This window comes from Notechis scutatus, chromosome 2, assembly GCF_049901735.1.
Source record: "Notechis scutatus isolate UNSWTSFEM ecotype Mainland chromosome 2, rNotScu1.2, whole genome shotgun sequence".
NCBI classification, from domain to species: domain Eukaryota; kingdom Metazoa; phylum Chordata; class Lepidosauria; order Squamata; family Elapidae; genus Notechis; species Notechis scutatus.
The window spans coordinates 49,969,796-49,995,185 of record NC_142010.1 but is presented as its reverse complement, the minus strand read 5'-3'; the positions used below and the strand labels follow the sequence as shown (position 1 = coordinate 49,995,185).

The 25,390-nt window shown below is 36.4% G+C and overlaps 1 protein-coding gene across 7 annotated transcripts in view; it reads left to right on the top strand.

The window, feature by feature from the left end:
* PLXNA1 (plexin A1) overlaps nt 1-25,390 on the top strand; it is a 403,477-nt gene that overhangs the window by 233,955 nt on the left and 144,132 nt on the right. For all 7 annotated transcript variants that reach the window (XM_087954683.1, XM_087954678.1, XM_026678138.2 and 4 more), the window contains exon 9: nt 13,714-13,828. In XM_087954683.1, coding sequence (XP_087810809.1) covers nt 13,714-13,828 — 115 coding nt within the window. The remainder of the gene's footprint in view (nt 1-13,713; nt 13,829-25,390) is intronic.

The following is a 25,390-nucleotide window of genomic DNA, read 5'->3' as shown; positions in this document are numbered from 1 at the left end:
TAGAACTCACACTTAACTGTGAATTTTAAAAATGTCTGTCATTATAGACATATTTTGTTTAGAAACTGATATGGAAAAGGAACACTCTTTTCCAGATAGGATTGAATCTGATTTGACAGTGGATTTAAAAATGATGAGCTATGGGTATGATATGGAAGGAGATGCTACAATGATACATAGATGAAACCAGTTGATATTTTACCAAATCAAGAGTGTCCTGGATAATTTATGTTGGATGTACAAAAAAGACTTGTTAAAGTTTGTGAAGAATGGTATTGGAAGGGACAAAGACAAATTGAGAACAAATCAAGTTCTAGAATTCCAGGACTTCATTTGAGGGGATTAATGAATTAATTCTTTATTGACCAAGTGTGATTAGACACACAAGGAAGATTGACTCAGCCTACTATCCTTCTGAGGTCGCTAAAATGTGGAGGGTGGGGGCCATCCTGGTGAAAGGGAAGCACTTGCAGGCTGCAGAGGTGCTGGTGGTGGGCACGGCACTGCTACTGGGGCTTTATACGCTGCTGTACTACAACCGACAAAATGATCAGCCTGTGGGGCAAGACAGTGTTCATTACAGGTCAGCTGCACACCATCCCCCGCATGCTCGCCACCTCCTGTGCGCATGCCCAGCGGAGCACCCAGCCAGGCTATGGTGAACCAGTACCAAGGCAGCAGAGGTCGGCCCCTCGCTGTCTCCAGTACAGCACTGCGGGCCAGATCTAACCAGATTGTGGGCTGGATCTGGCCCATGGGCCTTGAGTTTGACATATCTGTCTTTAGAGTAGAGTTTCATCTTTAATTCCAGCTTTTCTTCCATGCCTACCATCCATATAAATATATTTACGGTATAAGTTGAAAAGATGTGGGGATAATGTGCATCCTTGTCTCACTCCCATCCATATTCTGAACCATCTGGTTATTATGAACCTGGTTCTCCAGAAGAAGAATAAGGCACTTTATTGACCTTAATATATTTTACACTCTGACTGACATGAACTACACAATCAAAGGTTTTGCTGAATGTTCTACATTATATCCATCTTAAGTTAACTATATGATATCTCCCTCTGCCTTTTCTGAAATCTGTTATTGATATTTCTCCATATATGATTCTTTTTAAAAACAAACAAACAAACAAACCCTTTAGATATATTTGTACATTAATTTGTACATTATCTTTTATCTCTCTTTTTTGGTATTATAGGTATATTAATATATTTCAACTTTTAAGCAGCATAGTCTTATTCCATATTTGTTGACATAGGGATGCTAGCACTTTAACTGCCTCTTTGCCTAAATATTTAAATTGATCAGTTAAGTTTCCTTTTGAACTTGGTACTTGTACTTTTGGCAGCTTTCTAGAAGTGTCAGTTATTGAATATATTCTCTCTACGTCATTCTGTAATCCTATCCGTAAAGGATTTCAGCACATTCTTTTCATCTTCCTTTAATCTCGTTTGCCTCTCTCAGTTCACTTCCATGATTACTTGATGACTTATCTTAGCTATATATTTTCTTGTGATTTCTCCAGTCTTTTAAAGCACCTGTCATTCTCTTGTTTTTGTTATTTACTTCTGCTTGTTAGATGTCTTCATCAAGAATCCTTATCCCTTTTTGCTTGATGTTGAAAGTCTGTGTTGTTCTGTTTGTTGCCCAAGGCTTTCATGCTCCTTTTTTTCCTGACTATTGTGATAGTTTGTACTGAAAGCCACTTGGATCTTTTCCTCTTTGAAATGTTCACATTTTTGGGGGGCTGCTCCAGTTTTCAGTGTCTCCTATTTCTTTTCATTGTTCCTCTGGCGATGTGTATCAAATTGTTCTGAGCATTAATCTTACATTTTGATTATATGCAGACAGATCAAGTTTCCTAGGCACACTTTCTCTCTTTAATTTTCTACTATTCACCTTTATAATTCATGCCAATGATTCCATGTTCCGTTCTATAATCTGTAGCTTTATGTTATGCTCAATTTTGAATGAGCAGTTAAATAATTTTGTGTTTGCCATTTTGAGATCCCAAAACACTATTAATATTGATAGAGTTTTTACTTTTTGCTTAAGCTTTATAAATAACAGAAATATTCATAAATTTAATCATATTATAAACATTATTAAATACATGGAAATTTGCACTGAAAATGTTTGCATTGAAATTTGCATTGAAATTGAGAGCCAGTTTGGTTTACTGGTTAAGCCCCAGGCAGAAGACTATGAGTTCTAGACTCACCTTAGCCATGAAAGCCAGCTGGGTGATCTTGGGCCAGTCCCTCTTTCTCAGCCCAGCATAGCTCAGAAAGTTGTTGTGGGAACAACAGACGGAAGAAGGTATATTGGATACATTCTCTATCTCTATTTGCAAAATTAATAAAAGCTGGATACAAATAAAGTAATAAATAAAATAAGAAAATAATAGAAAATATCAAGATTTATCCTATTACAGTATAGAGCAAAGAAGAAAAGGAAAAGAAAAGAAAATGCCGAGGAGTATTTGTATTGGTGGCCCTTTCTGTCTCATGTTTGCATGACTTGACAAGACCCTTGACAGGATCATTAGTCTTGCTAGCAGGATAATACTCTACGCCAGGGGTGTCAAACTCCTGGCGTTATGTGTCATCATGTGATGATGTATTGCAACTTTTTTCCCCTTTGCTAAACTGGAGGGTGGTCATGGCCAATGCATGATGTATCTGGCCTGCGGGACATGAGTTTGACACCCCTGCTCTACACATTCAGGAATCCTTCTGTCAATACTAGTCTGAAAGTCAAGAGAAAGTGGTCTGCCCTTTTCAAATCAATTCTAATCTCCCCACATACATATAGAGTCCCTTCTCTTTGCCAAGTTGTCAAGAAAAAAAATTGAATCAAAAGTTGACCTATTATATGTGTCAAACTATTAGATCAGGGGCCTTCAAACTTGACAACTTTAACACTTGTGGACTTCAACTCCCAGAATTCCTTCTCCAGTCATGTTCGCTCAGGAAATCTAGGAGTTGAAGTCCACAAGTCTTAAACTGCCAAGTTTGAAGACCCTTGTATTAGATGAACTCAAAAGTTCTGTAAGTGTCAGGACCATGACATTCTGAATTAGATTTGTGAAGGAACCTTTAGCATGAATCTTGAAGACTCCTAAACCTACTGGGGCTCTCCAACATCGATCTCTTAGATTTACCTCAGCCAGCTAAGCCAGGTAAAGTGCCAGGAAGTATGAAAAATAATACATGGGGCTGTTTTACCTGGCTATCTTTAACACCAGACTGCCCTATTTCTCTTCCTTAACAACCAAGTACATGGTTTCAGAATTAGTGTTAGATTTCAGCGAGAGGCAAGGGGATCTCTATAATGTTAGCAGCCCCAGCTCTCCAACAGCCTTCCACCCTCAATGACGTTTGGACCAAATATCCAAAAAGGCATTGCTGGTGAGATGCCCATCCAGTAAAATCTCAGTAATGCACACCAGATCAATTTTTCCTCTAAAATTACATAAAGGGATAATAATTTTACTATGTCTAATCCAGAATTTAAAATAGCACTATCAGAACAGATGACTGCCTGACCTGACAGCATTGATTTTGAGAGATCAAAATATTTTAACCAAAATATACGAGCCAAGTTTTCTATGTCTTCCTTAACATTTTTATCTTTCCAAAATAACTTCATTCATTTTCTTATTCTGATAAGGGAATACCATCCAGCATCATATGTTTTTGTCTGGGTGCATAGGATGTTCTTTTTCTTTGTAAGTGTAAGATGCCGAGAATCATTCTCTTGTTAGATGGCTTCTCAGTCTAGTTTAACCCTGATGTTCACTGAATAGTAATGCATTCTGCTATGACACAATAAACCTGTAAAAAAACCATACATTTAGAAGTATAAATTGTGTGCCCTTAGCCTTCTGACTGTCCTAATGGATTTCCAAACTGACAGCCATTTTGTTGACTGTATCTCAGAGACAAGCCGTTTTGACAGGAACCTCACCATCTAACAATGATGACTTCTTCCAGCCAGAAGTAATATAAGAGCAGATGAAAAACGCCAAATCATTGTCTCTTAATAGAATTAGGAAGATATTTGTAGCATGATGTACCAACCAGTAGGCTTCTTATATAGCAGATCAAAGATCAACCTAATTGTCCATACAGATGTTGATTCTCTTCCTTGTAAGAAAGGAATTCTGTATTAGAGAATACGAATAATGTTCCCTACCTTGTAACTGATTCTTGAAAAAAATTATATTTTATAGGATGTTTTATCTTTGAGGTAGGCAGTCAAAAATCAAATAACATCAGTTAGTCAATTAATTAAGCTTGTTTTACTGCTGACAACCAATGTCTCTTGGCACTTCATGATAGAAAGATAAAAGTAAAAACAGATATTTAAACTAGCCATTAAAACTAACAATTAACCAGAGTTAAATTATTATTTGCCTATTTAAATAATCCCTTTTTAAAAATATGTGTTTTTAGAGCTTTATTGTGTTGTCTTGACTATAAACTGTCTGATGTGATTTTGGCATTGGAGTTCTGTTCTGCAACCAGAGTACATTACAGTATTGAAACCTGTGAGTTACTAGAACAAATGAAACAAACAAAATGTTAAAAAGTTATGATATTTATGTAGTTATTTACCAAGCACCTCTAAATTATATTACAGTAACCAAAATAGCTTTACAATCCTCAAGGCATGTCACAACTTTTGAACGTTCCTAATGTTTGGAAATTAAAAGTTTAAAAATTTGACACGCTCTAGAAATTCAACAAACAAAATGTTAAAAAGTTACAATATTTATGTAGTTACTTACCAAGCACATCAAAAGTATATTAAAGTAACCATATGTGTATGTCAGGGGCGGGATTAAAATTTCTTAACCAGTTGTGTGGGTGTGGCCTAATTTGTGGGTGTGGCTTAGTAGTCATGTGACTAGGTAGGCATGACTTGTTTCCTGGGGTGAGTGGGTAGGGGTGGGGAGGGGAGGGTCCAGCCAGTGGCATGATTTGCTGGTTCTCCAAACTGCGCAGAATCGTAACAACTGGTTCTATAGAACCAGTCCGACCAGGTACAATCCCACCCCTGGTGTATGTGTGTTAGTAAAGTTGGTATCTCCCATCATATCACGTTCTACTGATTCAAATAGTCACTCCCAAATCTTTCTTTCTGCATTTTCCTTATTAGATTACAGGTACTCCTTGACTTACAACAGTTCATTTAGTGACTGTTCAAAGTTGCAACTGTTCTGAAAAAAGTGGTTTATAACCTTTTTTCACACTTACAGCCTTTGCAGCATTCCCATGATCATGTGATCAAATTTCAGATGCTTGGCAACTGCCTCATACTTATGACCGTTGCTGTGTCCCAAGGTCATGTGATCACTTTTTGCAACCTTTTGACAAGCAAAATCAACTGGGAAACCAGATTCACTCAACAACCGTGTTACTAACTTAACAGCTGCATTGATTCACTTAACAACAATGACAAGAAAGGTTGTAAAATGGGTCAAAACTCAATAAATGTCTCACTTAACAACATAAATGTTATGCTCAGTTGTGGTTGTAAGTCGAGGATTACCTGTATTTCAATTACATTTTGTTTCCAAACTTCTTTAAAGCTGGCTATTCTCACTCCATTCCTTCCTCTGTCACTCTATCTTTTAAAAATAATTTGCTTTCTCTTATATTCTTTTTCTTCTTTAGATTTGTGCATGACTCTTACTCTTTTTCAGAAAAGTCATGCACAAACCTACAGAAGAATGGTCAGCTTGAAAAATCAGAGATGAAAGAAAGAACTTGTTTCCCATGCTTTATAAACATAAAAAGTAAGCATTGCAGGAGCAATCCTATGCAGTAAAATCTGTACATGAGAAGAAATTAAAAAGTGACACCTGAATAGGACCCTAATGATATGAACTTTGAGGAAAGAATATTAATTCTGGAATTCTTTCCATTAGTATTTAAGCTTCATATTCAGAAAATGGGAAATTCTCAAGTGGCAAGAGCCTGTCCGGGTATGTGTATCATTCAGACACTGGTGTTTATAATCATCCCTACTCAATAGTCTTCATGTATATTCTTATCTACATATGCTACAAATACTTGTGGGTATGTTACATTGAACTTGATGTAATGCATTCAGTACAGACAATATGTTTACTTTTTCTGTAAATGTAATCAAGCAACTATGGTTTATCATTTCCTCAGTAGATTATCTAAAATTTTAATTGGAATCTGTGAAGTGAATACTTGTATATAGTTTGTGAGTCTATAGGTTCATTTGGGTTATTACTCAGTAATATGTAACATGACATATATTAAAGATTGCATTTTCCAAGAAAATTCAGTCTTTTAGCATCTTGTTGCATATTTCAATGTAATGTACAATGTTAAAGTGAAAACATTGCAAATGTACTGAACATTAATTGGTTAATTGGTTTTGAGGGAGTTTATTAAATGTTCTTTGTAATAAATCCAGTTTTAGTGCATTTGACCACTGAAGTGGCATTAGTTCTACACTGATCTCACCTACTTGGGTGACTGCCTAACTCTCTTGCAAGATGAGTGTGTTTCTCCTTAAATGTGTATCTGTAAAAAGGAACTTTGATACAATGTTTTCTGCTCCTCAGATAACTGCTCTGTTATTATATCTGGACTGTGGAGGAAGCCATGGAAATACATTAATTTAAGTTAACAGCTGCAATAATGAGGGTCAGGGTTAGGGTATGTCCACATTTACCGGAAGTATTTTTCATTATATATTATTTGTGTATGAAAATTTCAATAAGGGTATTATTACAGAATCTTTGCCAGTCATAAATAATATTGGTGCTATCTTTGTTCTTTTAGTATTGTATTCTAAGTGAATTGAAATAAAGCATTTCATAAATTAGGCTGGCAATAAGGAATAACAGTATTGTAAAGATGGAAGAAAGGTACGTCGGATAGTTTCACAGGTACAATGATCCCCAAACTGCTAAAATCAGCAAGATAGCCTTGCAATTAAAAGACTTGTTTTCCCCTTGTTTTTTAAATATTGATGTTGTTTGGATTTATGTGAATTTACTCATCTCACCCTAATTTTTTTCTTCCTATGTGGGGACAGCTAGAATGAAGCATCCCATTGTTCACAACCTCTTTTGACTTTTAAGGTTTTTTTTTTTCTTTTTTAGAAAAAACTTTTTTTCATACATACTGCTGCTGGATGGCATTATTTGGCCCTTCTGCTAATTCTGCTCAAAATACATTCACAGAGCACTATAAAGAAAGTAGGTTTGTAGACAGAGACTGCCAGAAAATATTGCAATTACATCAAGATCTTTGTGGTTCTTGAACATCTATTAGGTAATTGAGGCTACTGGGTCAAAAAAAAACAAAACCATCTATAAACTAGCATAAACTCTGGTTTGCATCACCCAGTAATCTTGACTGCAAAAGAAAGATTCACATAGCAGAATCCAGAAGTTTGTGTAGGACTGCACATTTTTTTGAATATTTTTAGACCTAATTAGCAGGCAAAGGCTTTGCATCTCTGATTATTTGATATTTTGAGAAAATACTTAAAAATAAGTTGCAAAGATGTTCTCCACTAGAGGGCATTGTGCCCTCCAATATTCCCATGAAGCTTTGAGAACCTTTTTTATAGCGCTTTTTATATATTATATAGCCCTGCTTCCAGAATTACATTAATATCCAGTATAATGCAAAATCAAACCAACCTGACCTCAGGCAAGCGTGAGAATCGATCATAATTCAGATGCTGTGAAACCTAGTTAAAACGACAGCAGTAAAAGAAACAAAAGTGGCTTTAATTGTCTAAAAATATAAAGCATAACTTTTGAAGGATGGTATTGCCATTCTCTCATTATCTTAGATTTAATGGGCTTTTTACAAAAATGTGAAATCCTGTCTAGCCAACTCACAACCCAAGCAGAAATTTAATTAACACATTTCAAGTACTACTTTGTAGCAGAGATGGAAATAGTACTTCGGTCTAGCTCCCCGCCCCCCAGAATTTTTCCATTCATTCTAGATCAGATTAATCAATTTACAGCTTTATTTGCTGGAAATGTCACTTGTGAAGAGATTACCTGAACTAGATGAAAGGATTTGAGTATTACCTCTCAAACAATACTTATATTTGAAAGGAAGATTGGGCTTGAGCCTATTATGACTGAGTTGAGCCAGTTTGACCAAATATGTAAGTTGTGGAAATGCAGTTACTTTCTCTAAACGTTAAAAATGTTTAGTCCCTGAATATTTTCAGTAAACAATGTTCACCCCAGGAAAAAGGAGAGATGGAACAGATGGTGTCAGGCTGTCAAGCAACCTGCTGCTGAAACATAAACAGATAGTGATGACATATGGATATAGGGGATAAACTCCCAAACATGCTATAATGCTTAATTTTGAATGAAGCATATTCAGATCTCAATAGAAGTTTGAAGAGTCTCCCTGGCTCTTGTACTCTGATAAAATAAGAAATCTCAGTGGATATTGCCAGGGTGATCAGTTGAGATGAAAAGTATTTCTTTTTCCTTAGCAGTGGCAGAGGAAAAACTTCCAAAAAAGGATGGAAGATGGTAATAGAGATTGGTGCATAGGACTACCCACTAATAAACCCCAATTGAAGTTGCGTTTAGTTCCTCACATTGAATTATTTCATCCCTGCTTAAAGAATTAATGTTGGCACTGGAGTAATTCACTTTCATTTTCACATTATTAATCTCTCAAACATAAATATTGCTGCATTAAACTTACCCATTAAGTGAACTTAGCAAAAGTCTAGAAATATAATACATGTGTATTATAAGCAGATAGCCCTTGCATACTCACTACCTTGTGCAGCAATCATTTGAAGTTACAACAGTAGTAAAACCAAAACTTGCATTTACAGCCATTGCAGTGTCACACACACACACCGTTTGCATGCTTCACACAACAGATATACATTTGCAACTGTCACACAACTTTCAGTCATTGATCGCCATTCGCGTACTTTATAACTGACACACATTTTTGCTTGTGACAAGCAGAATTAATACTATACAATGTGGAAGGTGGAAATAAAATAATATGCGTGTCTCCTATACCCTCCCAATTAAAATCATTGTATTTATTCTCAAAGCTGTTGATTTTTGTGGGCATCTCAAAAATGGGTTCAGCTGATGTTTCACTGATGAGATTGGATGTCAGATCTATGTGCTATCTTATCTAACTGCTTCTGTTACTATATTTCTTTTGACACAAAGTTGGGCATTTTTTTTTGTTTTTCCCTCATGGGGGTTTATTTGCTGATGCAACAGGTATGAATAATTGGAAAAGGCTATATGGCCCAGTGAGTTCAAAGCGAGTGCATGGAATTGAGAATTTTGTATTGTACCCACTGAAATCCAGTGGTGTCCCCATAGTGCTGAATGTTTTTGTCATCACATGGTACATAACATCTTTTGAATCTGATATGCAAGGATTAACTTCATACATTTTTATGTAAAATATTTAATGGTTTCTTCCCAGATAATGAAATTATTCAATATTTTGCCACCAATTATGATTGTACCATTTTAGGTATTTTAAAAATGCATAATCACACATGTATTTAAGTATGGATATATGTGATATATAAATAGATGAGATAAATAAACATGTTTGTTAAATCTGTTTTTTGGTTTGGGAATGAAAACACAAATAAACTTCCAGAAAATAGTTGTTTTTTTGTATCTTTAGTAATAACACCAAAGTTCTACAAATTGTTAAGTCTTTGGTTACTCAACTATAGAAAGTGGGCTAAACATGGGTGGATTAATGACTAACTGTGATTTGAATTACCTAGTTACAGTCAGGGCAACCCATCTCCTGATTATTTTTCTTAACAAGACTTTATTCACATTGCTCACCAAAGCTATATAAATATGGGAATTGATTTTGCTTCTCCTCAGGTCTCATACAAATCTTCATTCCTCTAATGCTGAGATAAAAAACATTTGCCTGAATAAGATGACAATTGAAAACATAACACATTTACAGCAAACCCAGATAGTAGCATTCTGTTTTTGCAGGTATAATTGGGCCCTGGTGTACCAGAAACTGGGGAATATGATTTCTATTTATCTGATGTTTCTGGATTAGTAACAGCCCTTACTATTGTCAGTATGAGAAAGAAGGCTCCTACTGATTTTAAAACAGAAACTAGAGGTCTGTTTACTTCATCTGTTTGTTTCCCTTCCTTTCCCATCCTCACACATATCACAAATAAAGACTACCAATGAGCTCCTGAATCTGTCTCTCAGGTGTGAACAAAACAGAGACAAATGGGAATGAAGATCAAAAACTCATAAATAAAATTGAGATTATAGGTTTGAACATTGGGGAAAATGAAGTTAAAGAATTCTTAATCTATCAAAAAAAACCAACAACCCACTAATTATTTTGAGCCCTGGTGGTGCTGTGATTAAAATGCATTATTATAGGCAACACTCTGCCCACAGCCTGTGATTCTATCTTTTTTTTAAAAAAAAAATTTTTTATTGATTTTTAAAAACAAACATAAACAAACAAAACATAAAACATAAAAACATAAAACATCTTTTTTGAAAGCAGTTTGATCCCGGGTTACATCTCTTCGTACAGACACAAATTCCAATTCATGCTCATTTTATATACCATTCCATATCTTGTTACCATTCTACATTTTCTATATAGCTTCTCCCCTCTTTTAACTTTTTTAATTTAATTTTATTTATTTCATCTCAGTTCAGATCAGTATACTTATATTCTTTGTCTGTCCTGTTTCCAGCTGTCTATTATCTTTCTCATTAAACAAAATTTCTCCTGTAATCACTGATTGGAGTATGACGCCTTTATCTCTTTCCCCTAAATTTATAACACTTAGTATAATACATAACCTCCATTCAGATTCTGCTTAGTACGTTCTAAAATTATACACTATATTTTAAAAAGAGAAAAAATTATAAATATATAATATAATTAAAACAACAATCCATACCAATTCAAATCTATCGTTAATATTAATATTCATTTAAATCTTAAACATTTTACCCATTACTTTTCAAACAAGTATCATACTTCTATGGGAACACTTATAAACTTTCCATAGTTATTTCCCCCCCCACACTTCACTTATATTTTAAAACATTGTATCATTAAAATGTTCCCATTCCTTCCTAATTCAATTCTCTCATTTATTTCATTTCATTTATTTTGTTCACAAAAGTTTCACTGAATTACACTGAGTATTTTATCCCACTTTTTAATCATATGTTGTTTCAAATTTTCTAACATTATTTCTAATACAAATATAACAATACAATCTTATGTACCTTTGCAGAATCACTTTTGTCAGTTAAGTTTTTACCCATTATCTCTAAATAAGTCCTGTTTCTTTACATCTTGCTCCATACCTTTGTAGCTTCTCTTCCCTTCCTTCCTCCCTTGCTTCTTCTCTCTGCCCTTTTTACCCCCTTGTCTCTCCACCTCCATTTCCCTCTTCTGTATTCCCCTTTTCGGTTGCTTTCTAACATTATATCCACTTTTCACATTATTTTTCCCTTTTTTGGCTGTTTTTTAGGTCTTAAATTCTCCATTCTCTTTCCCTCCTTTCCCCTTTCTTCCCCAAATAAAGTTACTTGTTCATTAAAGATGGCTTTTTCTTTGTCCCAATCTTCTTGTTGTGCAGTCTTTTCTTGTAGTTTCTCGTAAGTACAGATCACCATTTCTAAGAATTGAAAAACAGAGCCAAGAGAGCCCTTCCCTTCTTGTTCCTCTTCTTTGTATTTTTTAAATTCCATTTTCAGTTCATCCACAAGTGATGCCATTGTAAAAAAATTGTTTTCAAACAACCACCCAAGTGTTTTTAGTCATTCAAATATAATTTCCAAAAGTCCCAAAGTCACCAAGCAATCCAAATACACACAAGCTGTTTCTTTTAACACTTTCTTTTTTTTTCACTTTCTCTTCTTGGGGTTACTGTTTAGTTACAAAGTTCCAGTTAAAATGTATCTTTTAGAAGTCTTGTTAGGATTTAATCAGATTCTTTTAAATTCCAGGCAGTCTCCTCCTTCCGAATCCTGCTCTTATTCTTTTCCTCTCCCTTCCCACTTACAGCAAAAAAAAAAGTTTTTGTTTTTTTTAGTGTTCAGAAATCCTTATTGTCCCCATGACATTTAATTATCCAGTTTACCTATTAATGCCAAAGCGGGTTTTTCCAATTTCTCATTCATCTCTGTTCGCTGTCAACGTAAGGAAGGAGAGTGAAAAAAAAAACTTTCCCTTTTCACTTTCATTCGCTGCTTCCGAATCTTCCTTGGGAGCGATGTATCTTTTTTAAAAAAATTAAATTCCAGGATACCTTAGTTGTTGCTTCTTATCCCAGTCAGCCAAAACTTTCACTTCTTAACTTCCTCCTGCACTTTCTTTCCCGGATGAGTGCTTCTTTGAGGCGGCCATTTCTGACCGCCGCTCTTACCACCTTCGGGAAAGGGAGTTTAGCCAGATGGGGAGGAAAGATGCGGCTTTCCTCGACCCTGCTGGGATCTCCCCCCTCTTCGCCACCTCTACGGGGTGGCTTAGCCCCAAAGCCAACTGGCTCGGGACGCTCCAGCGGCGAGCCCAGGCAGAAACCGTGCACGATCGCGGAGTCCTGCCTGCCGCCAAAGCCCTGCAAACCGGAAGTCCAGCCTGTGATTCAATCTTGATGGACCTCAGGGTTGACTCAGCCTTCCATCCTTTTGAAGGGTATAGAATGCACAGAAGCAACATGAGTAGATAATAGAAGATACTGTAGTATGTTGTTAAAAATATAATCTTATTATAACAACTCTTCAAATGTTAATCTGACTCAGATTTTCGGTAACTGCATCCCCCCTCCCCACGCAATATTTTTCTCCACTCAATGAAACTCTGTTGTTTTTCTATCTGTTTATTTAAATTGCTTTTCATACATCTCAAAATAAAGCGCACAAAGTCTGTTTCTCAACCCATAGTGCATATCGATGGAAAGAAAGAATTGTAATGCTGCCAAGTTGGAAGCCGAGGTCATTGGGACACAGATTTAATCACACGGAAAGCATTATGAGGCCCCAGTGAGGAGAAAGGAGAAGGCGGTTGACACAAGGGCTAAGGAATGTGAATATTAAACTGTGACATTTGTAAAGTTCTGTGTTTGCAGTCACTGAAGGTGGTGTCTTAGCTTCTATATAGTGTTCTCGTCTTTGATTCAGTAGTGAACTCGGTTGTCTCAACATGGAACTAAGGACATAAAACTGTGGAAAAAGACTTGGAGGACACTGTAAGGGACATTTTTCATTGACATTTCACTCTATATCCTATTATGATCCTAAGGGATGATGTGTTTCTCCCATTGCCATTTTATGATTTGTATTATATGGCAAACATTTTGCCAGAAAGTCATTGAGGCTTTTAGCAACAATAGAGATGTCAGTACTTAGGGCCCTATCCAGATGTTAATCCACTGTCCTAACCTATAAAATCTTCCCCACAGGTTCCATTGTATATAGTACAAGTTTTACATTTCTTGCCCTGATGTTCACTTCTTCACTTATTGTATATATTGTCAAAACTTTCTGGATCTTTGTCATGAGCCTCTTTTGTTTATGACACACTGCTAGTAATAATGAAAAAAGATGAGCTCTTATATAATCAAGATGTTTCTGAAAGTATTAATGCATGCCTTTTTTTTTTACAGCTGCCTGTCCTGTGTGAATGGATCCTTCCCTTGCCACTGGTGTAAATATCGTCACATTTGTACTCACAATGCAGGAGACTGTTCGTTCCTTGAAGGCCGTGTAAACATGTCTGAGGTATACACCCACGTCTGCCTTTTTTGCTCAGTGTTACAGTTGATCTGTTTTCTCCTCTTGTCTCTTTTTTCATTTCTTAGATGATACAGCCCATTTCATTTAAAGAAGGATCAAACCCAGGGTTCAAAAACAATAGTAATCATTTGATTCAATATTGGGTAATCCATATATCTACTTAAGCATCAGAATAAGAAAAGACTGAGGAGACTTGAAATGTTGCTGTGCAGTAGAGATTTAGACAAAGATGTGAAAGTTTGGGTTGTACAACATGGGTAGAATATGGGGAAACCTAGAGGTATGCATGGTATTGGGCACCTCTAGATTTTCCCTTGTTACATACCTGTGATGCAAGCTGCACAGACTTCTAATTTTGTTTCAGGTGCAGTTCAAGGTTCTGATTATTATCTTTACACCTCTACATAGCATAGGACCAGGACCAGGTTCAGGCTGTTTGCTGGACTGCCTTTTTTTTTGGACATATCTGTCCATCCCACTAGATTGAGTAGGAAGGGGATGCTCGAGGTCCCTTGGAAACATTATCATCTAATGGAACCTTGGAAGTAGATTTTATCTGTGGCTGCCCCTCCTTTATAGAATATATTGCCCTCAACAATCCAGAAGGCCCCCACTCTTTTAGTGTTCCTGAAGGCCATTAAAACCTTGCCATTTACTCAGGTACTGGGGTAGAGTGTTAAAGCCTATAAAAGGTTGTTGGGGCACCCTGGAAAATTGATTGAGTCACTGGGTTTTTAGTTTTTTAAATGGTTTTTATAGTTTTATTGTTGTCAGCTGAGTTGTTTTAAGGTGGGTGACCATAAACATACAAATCTTTTAAAGTAAAATATAAAATAGTATAGAAAGGAAACTATTTTATTTGTTTTTTGTATTTTTTCATAAATGTTTGCAGACATCTTCACTGTATATTTTATATGGTAAAAAAACATAATATTGTTTTCATGGCATTTAGTATGAAGTAAGTGTTACAGGGAAGGGCATTCCAAAGCTTCCCAAAAGTTGATCCAGAGATTTAAACAGACATGACATTTGCTTGGATAAACACTAGTCTTGTTTATCATGCGTATGTTGGAATGCTCTGTTTAACAAAGAAACCGAGTCTTTCAAGAACTAGAGGATTTAACTTCTTTATCCTTTTGTAGTTTTCTCTTAGAGTCCCTGTGCAAACCATTAAGAAAGAAGCCCACAGGCCAGCAAGTCCATTTCAGAGAGGTCACGGTTATCTTCTCTAGGACCCTTTCTTCCTTTTTCTTCTCTCATCTTTATCAGACTGTCATTTTAGCCTTCAGGCATTTTATAAGCTCCTTTTCTTGCTCCATTATCTGAGGACTCTTCTAACCAAAATAAGTTGTAATGGTGGACAGGGTTTTTTTCTTCAAATTACTTATAAACTGGCTTTCAGGAAAACTGTATGCATGTTTACATCTAAAGTCTTAAGGAAAATTGTAACATATAGCTTAAGTAAAACATCTGTTTTAAAAAAATGCTGTGATTTTTTTATATCTATTCCACCTTAGTTAATTTAATCACTGAGTGATTAAAGTATTTGAACTGTCAAGGAGAATCAATAATTATAAGTGACAGGGCACATGCCCTGCGGAAATGAGTCAACTTAAATTCTATCTTCAAACCATAATTTGAATAATTTTGAGCTTTTATCATTTGACTTATTCCCCTAAGGAATAAGTAGAGTTTGGCTTTTGATCTGCAAGGGGACAAAAATGCTGAAATCTAATGATATATTGGATAATAAACTTGGATAATAGAACTATTTGGGTGGCTGGGTTTCCTTTTTAATATAAAACAATTAACTTTTATATTTCTTGCAAAGTGTTAATTCTTGCTACTCCCTAACAGCTAGTTTCTGTTTCTATTAATTTTATTTATGCATCAAATTTACAAGGCTGCCCATCTCATGAAAAGTTACTTTCATTCACTTATGATTTGGATAAGTAGCAAAGTCTGTAAATTTACCTGGGTTTATCAATTCTGTATATTGAAACATCTCATGTTAGTTTGTTTGGAGAAAGTAGTCCTGTTTAAGAATAAAGCTAATTATACTCACTGGTAAAGCAAGGTAGAGCCTTCAGAAACTCAAACAGCTGCTGACAAATATTCCTGGTGAAATACCAGTCTGAAAAGTCAAATTCAGTGCAATTCTATGGATATAATGTATGTACTGTGCTTTAAAATGACGGGTAAATTTAAAATATAGAAGTATATAACAGAATAATAGAACAACAGAGTTTGAAGGGACCTTGGAGGTCTTTTAGTCCAACCCCCTGCTCAAACTCTATAACATTTCAGACAAATGGCTGCCCAGTCCCTTCTTAAAAACCTCCAGTGTTGGACCACCCACCCACAACTTCTAAAGGCAAACTGTTTCACTTGTTTATGTTCTCATGTTCTTATGTCAGGAAATTTCTCCTTAGTTCTAGGTTGGTTCTCTCCTTGATTAGTTTCCACCCATTGCTTCTTGTCCTCCTTCAAGTGCTTTGATCCTTCTTTTCATTAAACTAGAAATACCCAATTCCTGAAACCGCTCTTTATATGTTTTAGCTTCCAGTCTCCTAATCATCTTTGTGCTCTTCTCTGCATTCTTTTTAGAGTATCAACATTTTTTTTTATATTGTGGCAACCAAAATTGGGTTGTAATATTCCAAGTGTGGCCTTACAAAGGCATTTTTACGTTGCACTAACACTTCTTATGATCTTGAGTCTATCTCTCTGTTAATGCAGCCTAGAACTGTGTTGGCTTTTTTGGCAGCTGCAGCACACGGCTAGCTCATATTTAAGTGATGGTCTATAATGTCAAGGCTTGAAATGTTCTGCCTAGTGACAGTTCAGTAATGTTCAGCATTATTTCATTTAGAACAGGCAGGTATAACTCATACCACAGAAAATGCCACACTGACACAATAAAAAGAATAGTGGACTACCAAGGAGTATCTGGTGTGCTGATGTGTGTTCGGTGACTTCCTGCAGCAATAGCAACGTCACTGAGGATTGGAGGCATCAAAGGCACTCAGCAGCATGTCTTCCAGAGGGAAGGTGGTTGTCATGCCCCTGGTGGAGACTGACTCTGAGTCAGAGGAGGAACAGCTGACAGGGAGTGGAAGTGTGGCTCCAGAGGTTGTGGGGGAGGCTGGGGAAGGGCAGAGGCTGGCTGGGCAGTCAGAGGAGGGCCCAGGCCCATCCCCTCTCCATCCTAGGGCTCACAGGGAGGAGAGGATAAGGGAGAGGTATGGTTTACTTGGGAGGAGAGGGCTTTGACCTTCTTCATGGGCTGCAGCTGTGACAACTGAATAAGAGGACGGACATATGTACGGGCGACTGGAAACAAAGTACGGGCGACTGAAAATATATTTAGTTTATGATTCCTCTCTGAGTTTGGCTTCCTTCTAAGTGTGTGTTCTGTTATCTGTGGATGTCCTCCAGCCCTTATCCTGCCTGGTTTGTGTTGTTTTTTCCGTCCTTCTTGTAACTGCTTGTGTGGGAGTTTTTTTGTCTTCCATCAAGGATATTTGGAGCTTGGAAGCAAAGTGAAGAAATAAAAGGGGCTTCACCGGGTTTTTGTGACTGTGTTTATTTTGTATCCCCACCCTGGGTCATCACAGTGGTTAAGAAAAACTAGTGGTGGTGGTGAAGCCTTCCTGATGATGGTAACTTTTAGCAAAGGGATTTGTTAAGTTTTCAAAAAATGTTGCACTAGGCTGCTTGATGGTTGCATGTGGCTTTGGGTCATATGTTGTGCAGGCCTACTCTACATTTTAAGGTTAGAATGCAGATAACCTAAAAACATATTTATTCATTTATAACATGAAACAAAAACTAGAAGATGCAATTATGAATCACCATAGACTTAATGTCAGTAATCTTCAGCTCTGATGGAAAAGTCTCTGAGGCTGGCTTCATTGGTAGTTCTGTAGACCACTATGTGGTATCTCATAGAAACAAGATGAATTGGACTGTTTGGGACTATTATTTTAGTTTTATGTCTTTCAGTTTGTCATCTTGCTTTATGAGCTGGACAGCATGTGCGATTTGCCTATTTGTTTATGAAGAAATTCACAGTAAGAACCTGAAGCAAATTAAGAACACATTCCTGTAGCTATTTGTGTGCTGATTAATAGATATGTATATTGTAAGCAATATTTGGAAGATACTTGAAATGCCAATTTAACTTGTGAAAATCGTTTTGTTTTGCAGTCAGGTTTATTTCACCATAAAATTCTCCTATGTCTCCTCAAAGTATAAATTATATACTATAAACTATATTACGTATAAACTATAAACAATTGTGTTATGTGTTAAAAGACATTTTGATATTCAGTCCTGTCAACAGGATGTAAAAGAATTGTGGTGGTGGTGCAGTGGTTAGAGTGCAGTACTGCAGGCTACTTCTGCTGCCTGCTGGCTGCCTGCAATTTGGCAGTTCAAATCTCACCAGGCTCAAGGTTGACTTAGCCTTCCATCCTTCCAAAGTGGGTAAAATGAGGACCCAGATTGTTGGAGGCAATAGGCTGACTCTGTAAACCACTTACAGAGGGCTGTAAAGCACTGTGAAATGGTATATAAGTCTAAGTGCTATGGCTATATTTCTGTCATTTGCAAAAATATATATATCCATATTTAGTATACCACACCAAATGCCTCTGTCCTGTACTATTGCTATTTCTGAGTATCATGGATCAGTAGCTCTATTTATATAAAAGCTTTTGCCACAATATCATTCTGGTTTGTAAGGGTCCAGGTTGTCTTCTGGAAAATGTAGGCTAGAAAATTAATATCAGTTGGAGCCCGTTACACTTATGAGTAAATATATTCTAAGAGCTTTTTTTAATATTACAGATTAAACATTCTCTTTCACATACAATGCTTCCCTTTTGCTTTCTGACTTCCTTGCATTATATGCAAGAAGCTTATTTGTTTTTTTTTAAAGTTTTTTATTTTTATTCTGCATATATACATCAATGCATAAACAGTGTGGCACCTAAGCATCGTACATTTTGGTACAAACAAAAATATCAACAATCATATCTCTTACATTCATCCAACTTATATCATTCTAATGTTAATACACATATTTGTATTAAATTATAATCCTTTATTATTTAATTATTCAATATTCCAGTACATTCTTCTAATGCCAATCACCATATTGTTTAAACATACATGATAATTTCATTATTCAATTTCTTCTTTTGTTTTTATATTTAAAAAAAAAATTTCTTTTGGCGAGCAGTGTAGTTCCAGGTTTTTACATTTCAATACAAACATGACCATAATTACATATTTACCTTTCTTGTTCAATTTCATATCACATTATTACTTATTCTATTTTCTTTTAAATATTCTCAAATATTAAATTCATTAAACTTATTTTATCCAATTTCAGTTCATATCTTATTTCATTTTTCTTAAAATATTATCATATCTTACTTTATAATAGTATCAAAGATTCTTATTTCATTTCTATATTCATTACACATGTTACTTTTATCTGTCATATTTGCAATTTTATCACATACTGTTATTCCATTTATTATTCAATAATTTCATCCTTGTTCTACTAGTTCAAAAAATTGTCCCCTTTAGTTGCCAATTCGAGTTTACCACCTATTTACCTTGTACTTTCCCTCCATTTATTCCCTTTAATTCATTATAAAAATTAACCATAGTATAGTCATTTTTTAATTACCTCATTCTACATTAATAACAATATTCTCCTATCTCCTACATATCACATATACATATATATTTTAAGTCAGATTCCGCATGGTATTTTTTTTCTCAATTGCCTTGTAAATCATCTATATATTTCAAAAATATTAATCTGTTCAATTAATTATATAAACTGATATTAATCTTTCCATTACAATTCTCATAATTCATTTTAATTTTATTCATCGCTGATTATCAGTTAATATTCTTGTAATAAATTCCCATTTCCATATCTATTTTGATAAAATCTATATCTGCTATAATGATAATCCTTAAAAAGAAAAAAAAAGTATCAGTTCCAATCTTATTTATTTTCAAATCCTTACTTTTATATATTACAACATATTACCTAGCAGAATCTCCTTCCCTATCCTTCTTTTACCCATTGTCTCTCATTATCCTAACTATGTAATTTCTTTTCATTCTTGTTTGCTTCCTGCTTCTCTTTATTTTCTGGTCCTTTCTCTTAATTCCCCTTTTTCCTTTTATTAGTTCCCTCCATTTCTCATTCCAATTATTTATTTTATCCCCCCCCTCTCTCTCGATCTTTCTTCTGTAATTCCCTCTTCTGCTTTTTCCTTTTCCTTTGTGTAACCTTCCAAACCATTCTCCCTTTCATTATATCAAACCACAATTTTTTAACTTTAGTTCTCCCCCCCTTTGTATGTTTGTTGTTCCACTTGATCTTCAAGACTGGTTTCTTGTTTATTTAACTCCTCCCCCTCTGGTTCTCTTTGTTCTTCTTCAATCTGAATCGCCATTTCTAGTTTTTGTAGTATATTACTGCACATTTCCAAGTTTACTTTCATCATTTCCTTATGCCTTGTAGATTCAATCTTATTTCCACAAATAATTCTCCCATTTTGTACGCTGCTCCTTTTTTCCCCTTCCTGGATAATTATATCCAATCTAAATGTCTAGTAAGTTGTTTCAGCATCTTTTATATGCCATTTCAACAATCAATGTCCATAAATCTTTGTTTCCAGGTTCCAGAGTCACCAGGTAGTTCCAAAACAATTTCTTCAAATATCTTTCCTCCTTGTAATATTCTAGTATTTTACTTTTCAGGGTTTTTATTTTATTATAATGGGGTTCCTCTTATTTTCTTTTAAGTTCCAAGTTCCAATTTTAAAAAGACCAAACACTTTTCAAAGAGTCACTGACATTTTTCCTGTACCCATAGTTGGTGCTCTCAGTTCTATTTCCATGTTCTACCCTTTCTTTCACTTCCCCCTTTTTTCTGTAAAACTTTTATTAATTTCGCTAATTCTAGCTATTAGCTATTATTTCTTTTAACACATTCAATTCCAGCATTTACTTATGCCTATTTTAGTGCCAAAAGTCCAAAAATTATCCAATTTAGTTTCCAAGCCTTTTGTGATCAAATATTTTCCTCTGAGTTGTCACCTCCAAATTAATTCATTTCAATATTCAAAGCCAGTTTTATAAGTTCCAATTTCCTTCTCTCTCTCTCTCTCATCACTGCTTCTACACACTTTCATCCAAAATAGTTCTTTGTTTCTTAATTCCAGGGTACCTTAATGTCCATATATTTCATCTGCTTCATACTCCGCTTGCAGTTTCACCGCTCCAGTACAGTCTTAGTTTCCCGTACTGCTTCCCATCTTCATGGTGGCCATTTTTGACCACCACTGCAACTTGTCTTCAGTGGGTTTTATTTTCAGGGAGGGGAGATGCGTCTTCCCTCAACCCTCCAAGCAGTTTCCCCTTTCTTCATCACCCCTCCAGGGTGGTTCCGGTCTCAATCAGGACCCTCCAACAAGTGAGCACAGAGTGAAACCATGCACGATCGTGGATTCTGCTCTGATACAATGGAAGAGCAACCGGAAGTCACAAGAAGCTTATTTGTAATGGTGGATGGGAAGGAGCATACATGGTTGTTGTTTTTTAAATAAATGGTGCAACTGTCTGTTCAAACCTTGAAAGCATCTCTTCTCCTTCATAACTGGACAATAAAAACTAGCATCTCCAGACATAGCATGATCAGGTTATAAACTAAACTCTTAATAGTTCTGCATGCAACTGTTTGAAATGTGCATCTGTTTCTTCTCTTCCCATGCAATCCAATTTTAAACTTAATGTGACCCTTACTCTATTTTCCATTTTGCATTTGGTTTGGCATGATAATGGCAATTCCCACCCACCCCACCCAGGCCTCATTTGTTGTCCTATGACTTTGAGTGAGTGGTAATGGTTCTTTGGACACAACCTTGACTTGGATTTAGCTCCTACCATTTGCCTGTTGTGGTTTATTTCATTTCACAGATTATCCTTCACGTTTTGCGCTGCAATCTGCAGTGGGATAGCCAGTTTGACAGCTCCTGTGTTGTACTAGATGAATCTCATTCTAATCTTTGGTTGTGAGCACTGGCATAGTGGAGATGCCCTCAGCTATATTTTTCACTTCTCTCTCTCCTTGTATCATTTCCCACTATGACTTCTGCCTGGCAGTCATTCTGGACTGATGAGTGTCAGCTCCACATTAAAGAACTCAAGCTTCTGGCAATAAGCAATTAATTCTCCCCCACCCACCCCCACCTTTCCCTTCTCCCAGTCTCACCCTTTATCATTTCTGGGAGCACCAGCCTCCAAGGAGGAACCACAACAGATTGGCAGTCATTCATCCAGCACCCAGCCACCAGCAATGTGATTGCTTTTGCAAGGACTGGTTATGTGAAAGGGAGAGAGGGATTTATTTTATTTATTATGTGTCAAATTCTGTCAACAATTGCTGAAGGCAAAAACTTCTGCTGGAGTTGGTGAGCCTGTTCTCCCAGAAGAATATGGATGATCAAGATGAAAGGACCATTGTCTTATATATAGAAATTGAGGAGAAGCTACATTCCCCCCCGCTCTCCACCAGCCTCTGTAAAAGCAGATGCTTTCTGAGATATAAACTGGTAGGAGAGAGAGAGAGCATACTGACTAAATTTATGCTTTGCTCTAAGCTACGTTTATGCAATTGTTAAAAGGATGTGGTTCACACAAAACAAAAGGCACCAATTGTGATCCCTGTAGTCTTAAGCAAGTGCCTTCTCTAAATAAATAAATGAAAAATGCTCAGATTTCTGTAAGCCCTCTCTTTATCTCTTTTGTCACTACTGTGTCTGTATCACTCTTACAGTTAAGGGATACTGCCGCTAAGACTAGCAGAGCACATCCATAAACATCATAGAGCACCCAGAAGACAAGATGAAAACTCCTTAATTTCATAACATGTGATCAAACTCAAATATAGTTTCAGCTGGGAAACTGAGTATTCTAGACTAAGCTAAGTCCAAAACTGCTAGAGAACTCCTAGAAGCTTGGGGTTCAGACAAATCAACTATCAGTAGACATATAGAGATAAGCCATATGTACCCACCATTCAAAAGAGATAATAAAAAACTAAGAAGGAAACAAAAGGAGCAGAACACATCAGAGGTGGGTATTCAGCAGGTTCTGACCAGTTCTGAAGAACTGGTAGTGGAAATTTCGAGTAGTTTTGAGAATCAGCAAATACCACCTCTGACTGGCCCTGCCCCCATCTATTCTCTGCCTCCTGAGTCCCAGGTGATCGGCTGGGTCCTCTTTTGTTGCCCTGCACAGGAGAACGGAGCTGGAAAGCAGGTTAGTGGGGGGGATTTTACAGTAACCTTCCCCAGGAGTTGGGTGGGAATGGAGATTTTACAGTATCCTTTCCCTGCCGTGCCCACCAAGACACGGCACACCCACCAAGCCATGCCAACAGAACCAGTAGTAAAAATTTTTGAATCCTACCACTGGAACACATCCTTGCTAGTAGCCAACACCCAGATAAGCAAGGATTAACATCATACAAACAAGTAAGCAGAAAACGAAACTCAGGTCAAAGAGAAAACCACAACCCCTCCCACCAGGGGTGGATTTCTACCGGTTCTGTCCACCTCTGTAGAACCAGTAGCTCTGAAGAGCAGCAGACATAGAACCAGTTCTATGTCTGCTGATGTTTTTGCCCACTCGCCCACCCGGGCTGTTACCTGACCTTTATTTCCTGATTTTTTCAACTTCAGCTGCCATGCGAGGCACAGCTGCAGTTAAAAAAGCAGGAAAAAGGGGCTTTTTGAAAGGCTGCTTCTCTGCAGGCAGCATCTGCCGGCAGCTTGCAGGGAAGCACATCGTAAATTACCCAACCTGGTAAATGAAGGAACTGGTAGATCCCTGCCTCCCACTCTGCTGCTGTATATAAACAGGGAGCAAATCCACACTCAGTAGCACTGATCAAGTTACCTAGCTGGTTAATGAAATATCTGCAAGCGAACAGCCAAGCTCAGAGGGCACCAAGGATTCCATAAGCAGCACTATTCTTCTTGGCAAGCCTTGGCTTCCACCTTGCTACACTCCCATGAACCTTATATTTACTGAGTACTTTTCTGATTTAATCACAAACATTGTAGTAAAGAAAAGAGATCCTGCAGATTGCTGGATATTGTTTTGCGTCTCCTTGTACCTTTTTCATTCAAGCCAGAAAGTTCTACTTTGATTTACTCAAGTTGTGAAGATGAGACTTTGATATTGAATATCCAGAATTCTGTTCTTTAAATAAGACAGGACCTCCCTTACTCACATCTGATTAGAATCCCATTAATTGAAACATCTGTCTCTAATTTCTCCTTCAAATCACCTGATAATCTTAGGGATTGAATACTTTTGCCAGTAGTAGAATCCACATGAAACTCTGTTAACATTCAATAGCAAAGATATACAAAATTCAGAAAATCTGAAAGGGGACAAATGTATTTTCAAGGAAATTGTATGTAATAATGAACAAATCGTACTTCCTTTGTAGTGCTGAAGTATATGGTAGTGATCAGTATATGGCATCGTATGTCTGCTCATGCTTAACTACCGGCAGAAAAATACAATACCCTGATTTATATGCTCATTGCTCAGGATGGAACAAGCAGTCACTAGTATTCACTCAGGCATTGTGTTCTCTTATAGCTTCCAAACTCAAGTGGTCAAAATAGCATTGAATGGGCAGAGGATATCACCACTTTCATTGTGGAATTTTTTTTACAGTTGGGAGCAAGTGGATGAGTGAAGACATCTGTCTCTTTGGATTGCTACCCTTTCTTTCATAAGTGTTGAACAATTCCTTAAAGCTCTTTTAGGCAAGCTCTGAGTCTGGTTGTATTGGAAGGAATCTGCATCTTGTACATTTTAGCAAAAAAATAAATAAATGAAAAATTCCTCTGGCTCTGACTTTTAACCCATAGATTTTTAACCCTTCTTTGTTTCTGATTCATTGTTTGTTAAATTCCTGTTAGGAATACCAAGTCAGGGAAGCACAATCTGTATAACGTTATATAAGGTGTTGTGTGCAAGTATAAAGTTATATAATATTAATTCATGTGTAATACCAACTAGGTCTCTTTGCTTTTGAATTCTAGCACACTCCAGCCCATTGGCATGTTCAAGAAAAGCTACATAGAAGAAGGATTATCCTGTTTTTGTAGGCACTACACAAGTCTTTATTCATTGCGTAGTTCATTTGGCTTGTGAACAGGTGCTTTTCTGTGCCTTTGTGAAAGGGGTATTAAACCCATTTTTCTTGATGTCCCATAATTCTATATTTTTAAAATAATTGTTCTGTATTCAGGCTGTTTGTAGCTAGAACACAACTTCCCACTTTAACACCTAGACTGCCTAATTATTATTTTTAATTCAAAATCTTTGAATGACAACAGGATGCAATTTGGATAGTGAAACAAAACAATCTCCTAATTTTCTTATCTAATCAAAGCATGATTTGATAAAATTGAAAGCAGGTGGAAGGAGAGA